Raw genomic sequence first — 6,000 nt, forward strand, 5'->3', positions numbered from 1 at the left:
CAGAAACATTCCCTGAGAAACAACGTGCATCTTATTGCAACAACTGATCATCTGAATCTCTCAGCACAGAAGCTGTTCCTTTAGATTGGAAAATTGCCAATGCCATTGCACTATTTAAAAAGTGGAATAGAGATAAACTGAGATATTATGGATCTATTAATCTAACATCTGTTGTGGGCAAATTACTAGAATCTATTATTAAGGACAGAGTGACTAAGCACCGTTCATTTAAATGATGATTGATCTGTATCTTAATTCCATCTTTTCTTCTTGTTTTCATATCTCCCAAAATGCTTGTCTAATGAAAACCTATGAAACTACGTTCTGAAACTTTCAATTCACCTCCAGCCTCTCCAGCAAGCTCCAGATTTCCACTATTCTTTGTGTGAAGTGCTTCCTGACATCACTCCTGAAAGGCTTTGCTATAGTTTCACTGTTATGCTCCCTTTTTTGGACTTCCACACAAGGGGATATAGAATCAGAGAATAGTTACAGAATAGAAGGAGGCCATCCATCCATCATGTCCACCCTGGCTCTCTGCAAGAACAATTCAGCTAGTCCCACTCCCCAGCCTTTTCCCCATAGCCCTGCAAATTTTTTCAGATAATCATCCAATTCTCTTTTGAAAGCCACAGTTGAATCTACCTCCATCACACTCTTAGACAGTGTATTCCAGATCCTAACCACTCACTGTGTGTAAAGAAAAACCTGTCACCTTTGATTCTTTTGCACCTTAAATTGGTTTACTCTGGATTTTGACCCTACTGCCAATAGGAACATTTTCTCCCTATCTACTCTGTCTAGACCCTTCATGATTTTGAACACCTCTAACAAATCTCCTCTCAACTTTCTCTTTTCTGAGACCAGTCCTAGCTTCTCCAATCCACGTTACTGAAATTCCCCATCTGGGGAACCATTCTCGTAAATCTCTTCTGCACCCTCTCTAATAGGGTTGCCAACCCTCCAGGATTGGCCTGGAGTCTCCAGGAATTGACGATCAATTTCCAGGGCACTGCTGTGTGCAATCCTGGAGAAAAACATGGCCTGAATTTTACCTTTGGCGGGCACACCTGATTGGCGGGCCCGGGGGCGGCCGGGAAATGACCGCAATTGGCAGCCGGCCGCGATTTCAGGCTGGCTGGCCAATTAACAGCCAGCCAGTGTGAAACGCGCACTGAAAAGCTCAGCGCTGCCAGGGCGGAGGCGGGAAGAGGGCGGCCGATGATGTTTCCGCGGTAACGGGTGATCACTGTGAGAGAGCTCCCTGAAGGCAGAGAGCTGCCTCAGGGAGCTGCAAACCCGAAACAACTAAAATAAAGGCTTTAAAAGCGGAAAAAATGCCCATGCATCACAATCAATCACCTGAAAACATAGCTGATAAAAATGCTGCCCACAGGTATTGATTTTGATTTTATTCCATCACTGAAATCTCATCCCACCCTTGGATTAGGTTTGATGAAAATGCAAAGTCCATTTGGCCGATTCGCCCATCCACCAGCCATAAGGTTGGATGAGCCATGAAAAATCAGAGAGAATTGCACCATTAATGGGCTTAAACACCCTCTTAATTGTCGGCGGGTGCGCTTCTGACTTTTGCACGCGCCCACCGAGCAAAATATTGCATGAGTGCGCGATAGCATTGGGCCGCTCGCCCAACGTCTCCTTGCGCGATTTCATACCCAATCGGGTCGGCTGCTCGCGCCTGCCTGCGGGACATAAAATTCTGCCCCATGCATTTAGGGCACATGACAAGGAACATTAAGGGAAGAGAATCAATGGTGCACCTGATTAAAGGTGAAAGTTAAAGATGAAAATGCAAACTAAATTCTCACTGCTCCACTGTAACAGAATACTACATATGCAAAATTGTTTTGGCATTCGGCTCTGTAATCTCTTGGTGGTGTGTAATAACTTATGGTCCTTTCATTGCAAGATGAATCTAAGTACTTCTAGCGCTCTCATTTTTTGTGAGCACTTTTGAGTGGCTTCCTTCTAATAGCAGTTCAAGATGGCTAATTAACTGGCATATTTATAAATTTGGGTCAATCCAATTCAATGCATAAATTTATATGGTTTACAGATTTGTGCGGAATAATTCCAGCAGCTGTGTGAGTACAAAAATAGAGTCTTCTGTGCTTTTGAGCCAATGTAGAATATGTACTCAGTAAGATCGCGACACCTGTGTGACTGCTTAATGGGAGACATCAGGATCTGGCTTTAACGGGGCTTTAAGTCTAAATATTTTCCTCAGATTCAGTGTCAGAAGCAGGTCCTACAGGTGAGCTCCATCCTCAGAGTGCTTGGACTTATTGAGGTCAGTGGCAACATTTCTAGGGATTGAAGAGAGAATTTTATACATTGCATCACATTCCTTCATGCAATATTCAGCTGGCAAACTAAACACTTCACTTGATTTAGTCTATGACTAACAAATTGTAAATTATTAAATGAAAAGGAACACTGCCAATTTAGATTTTACAGCAATTAAGCCTGGTTATCTTGAATAACCAAAAATAACACATCATGATTGCTGTGCGAAACTCTAATGCACATAATGCTCTTCGGGGGCTATTCTTTATGGTTTCCCCACTAACCACTACTTGGCTATGTACTTGCCCTTCCCAAAACAAAAGCAATCAGAACTAAACAAATTTAAATAACTGACTGATTATCAACTTACTTTGAGTTGAGTTCAACAAACACACATTGAAACCAATCCTATATTATATTTGTGTTTGAAATGAGTGGTGTGACCCTTCCTGCCCTGGCCCAAACAAACCAGTTAATTCTGTGACTATTGCATCGAAAGAAAGTAGACGATTTTTTTTTTTGCTGAGTGAAACTTGTTTTTACCAACTCACCTACTGTGGCATTGAAAAAGAACATTTTAAAAATTCTTTCATGGGATGAGAGCGTCACTGGTTGGACCAAGATTTTTGTTGCCCATCCCTAATTGCCCTTGAGAAGGTGGTGGTGAGCTGCCTTCTTGAATGACTATAGTCCATGTGGTGTAGGTGTACCCACATTGCTGTTAGAGAGGGAGTTCCAGGATTTTAACCCAATGACAGTGAAGGATCGGCGATATAGTTGCAAGTAAGATGGTGAGTGACTTGGAAGGGAACTTCCAGGCGGTGGTGTTCCCATGCATCTGCTGCCCTTATCCGTCTAGATGGTAGAGGTCATGGGTTAGGGAGGTGCTGTTGAAGGACCTTGCTGAGTTGCACCTTGTAGATGGTGCATAAACGTTGTCATGCATATTTGACAATTTTTGATGTAATATGTGTGACTTGGTGATGGTCTGTTTCAGTTACTCAGGGAGCCCGACTTGCTATGGCAACATGCAGCTTGTAGTCTGGAGCTATGAATAGTGATGGTAGAGGCTTCAATTTCTTTCCATCACATGGCTGACCAGGAATCTCTCCTGCTCTTTCTGCCTGCCATTGACATGTGTTGGAGGGATTTACAGGTAGATACTCAACCTGTTTGGCCACGCTATTTACGCACCTACCTGGTCATCAAGTCCTGGAGTGCACTCGAACCCAGAGCTTCTGGCTCAGAGGCAGGGACACTACCCACTGCACCACAAGACCTCCCTCACTTGCAACTTATGAAAGGATTATTTCAACAATGCAACAGTGGAATAATGGTGAAACATTCAAATAAATTTAAAATTATATAAGTCAGTAAAAATTCAGTTACTTACATAAATCCCATTGTATTATCTATTAGCGATGGAAGGACTTTTCCATTACTAGTGAGGAAGGGTCAAGGTTTGCAAACAGCAAGTCTTTCTCTGCTTTGTCAACAGCCTAAGGTTGTCTAAGGTTGCACCAATCATAAGATAATCCTGGATTGTCACCCTCCTGGATTTGCCCCACTGGCTCCAAAATGTGTTATTAAACTCCAAAGGCAGTTTTACTCACAATGCACAGTGAAAGTGAAATGTTTGCAGTAATGGGAACTGTAGCTGGCTGCTGATTTGAGATTACTTTGCCTAGGTTCCAGAATAATCATTCTGGGAATTTCCCTCAGAGAAAGACAAGCTTCCAATAGACCTTACCGATACATAAAGCCAACGGTGGAGGTAACTAATTGCTTTTTTCCCTTATTTTCAAAGGGAATTGGAAATAATCTTGAAAAAGAAAAGATTCCATGGCTATGGTGGAAAGAGGAGGACAGTCAGACTCATCGAATAGCTCTTTCAAAAAGTCGGCAGAGGCACGATGGGCAGAATGGCCTCCTTCTGTGCTGTAAGATTTTATGATTCTAATTTATTAGGTAATAATGTCAGAAATCTTAATCCAAAGCAAGCTTAATTTTTTGTTGTTAGCCATCCTTCTATACTGGCAGCTGACCTTCAATAGTTTTTGGGCAGGATTTTCCCCCCGTTGGGGGCAAATTTGAATTGTGGGCGCGCACAGGGGCGCATCAGATCGGCACCCCCAATCGGGGGTGTGGCACCATTTTACGTGGGCGGGCCAATTAATGCACTATGTGCTCCCTGTGCGGGTGGGGGGAATCCCTAAACCTGAGAGTGTGCTCTTTTGCGCATGCGCAGGAAAATGCGCACTCATCTACCTGAGGCTAAGTGCTGCCTCAGGGAGATCAGCTGTTCTGTCACAAATATTAAAAATAGAAAAATAAATTCCTGACATGTCCCCTCATGTGACACTGTCACATGAGTTGGGATATGTCCATGATTTTAAAAAAAACTTTAATAACATTTTTAAAAACCAACATGAAACCTCATCCCGCCCGTGGATGAGGTTTCATGTTTTTTCTATCTGCCGCCGGAGCTCCTGGCCTGCCCGCCAACCTTGAGGTTGGACGGGCAGGTCCATTAATTAGCTCAATTGGCCAATGACAGGTCGGCGGGCGCACAGCTGATTTTGCTGCGCTCTCGCCTACCGGAATATTTAAATGGGGGCGCGGTGACATCGGGAGTTCCGCTGTCATTTTACATGTCGATGAGTGGGCCCCTTTGTTCCGGTTTGGCATAATCCATATATGCACACATAGACGAGCCGATGTTCACTTTCAATTGCAGCATTTTTCTATTATAAAACTTTCGATTGGTTCCATTGAAGTCGATGGAATTTAGAGTAGGTGGCATGGGTTCAGCTCATCGGTGGGAAGCTCATGTCACTTCTCCAAGGGGTGCCCACAGAATTAAATCTGCAGTAAGGTGGTAATCCCGCCCCTGAGAGCTACTGATTAATCAGAGGCTGGCAGGTCTACAGTACAGGCAGCGCCACCAGAAGTGGTGGCTGCTGCCGGAATTCAGTGAGGCATTCACCAGGGATCATTGCTGGATCCCTGGAGACAGGTGAGTGTGGGTGGGTTGAGGGTCATGGGGAGAAGGTCATCAACGAGGGAGGATGGGGGGAGGGGTGGGAATGGCTCTCAGTGGACACCGCACTTCCCGATGCTGGGTCCTTTGATAGGGCACTAAGTGCCTTTGAGAGAGGGAACCGTGGGAGGCCGAAACCCAACAGGTCTGCTGGACGGGCTTCAGGAGGCGTGGGAGATCCATGCGAGTTCAGGAGAATCCCTGAGCCATCACAAAATCCCAGCGGGCTCAGGGATAATGGCCTAATCATGAGCCTAATTAGTCAATGGGCGGGATCCCTGCATTGACCCATTCCTGCAGCTGAATAAATGGGGGCCAATTTTCCCATCGGTGTAAATAGACCACACGGCCTCCCCTATGATTATGCTGACCCTTCCGCCTAACAGTCCACTCTGACAGGCTCCATTCAATCCAGGGAAATGGCTTTAAATATCGGACTGGACATCATGGATGACAGATACAATGCTGCTTGTTTCGTCCTCCTGTGCAAATCAAATTTCGCTCCTGGTTATATTTGAGCATGTAATCTAGAATCAGCAGCATAGTTGTAATGCTTAGAAGTCATGCTGGCCTATAATGATGCTCCCCATGGTGAGTGGTTTAAATAGATTCTGAGGTCCACAAGAGGCTAATTGCAGCCTTTTCTGGAT

At 44.6% G+C, this 6,000-nt stretch overlaps 1 protein-coding gene across 1 annotated transcript in view; it reads left to right on the top strand.

Annotated features, from left to right (window-relative positions):
- The window catches only part of aebp2 (AE binding protein 2), a 147,417-nt gene extending 143,188 nt beyond the window's left edge, over positions 1-4,229 (top strand). Inside the window, exon 9 of the mRNA XM_078553588.1 lies at positions 4,118-4,229. Coding sequence (XP_078409714.1) covers positions 4,118-4,196 — 79 coding nt within the window. The 3' untranslated portion in view covers positions 4,197-4,229. The remainder of the gene's footprint in view (positions 1-4,117) is intronic.
- Positions 4,230-6,000: the final 1,771 nt, after the last annotated feature.

The sequence above is a fragment of the Cetorhinus maximus genome, chromosome 12, assembly GCF_964194155.1.
Source record: "Cetorhinus maximus chromosome 12, sCetMax3.hap1.1, whole genome shotgun sequence".
Taxonomy (NCBI): domain Eukaryota; kingdom Metazoa; phylum Chordata; class Chondrichthyes; order Lamniformes; family Cetorhinidae; genus Cetorhinus; species Cetorhinus maximus.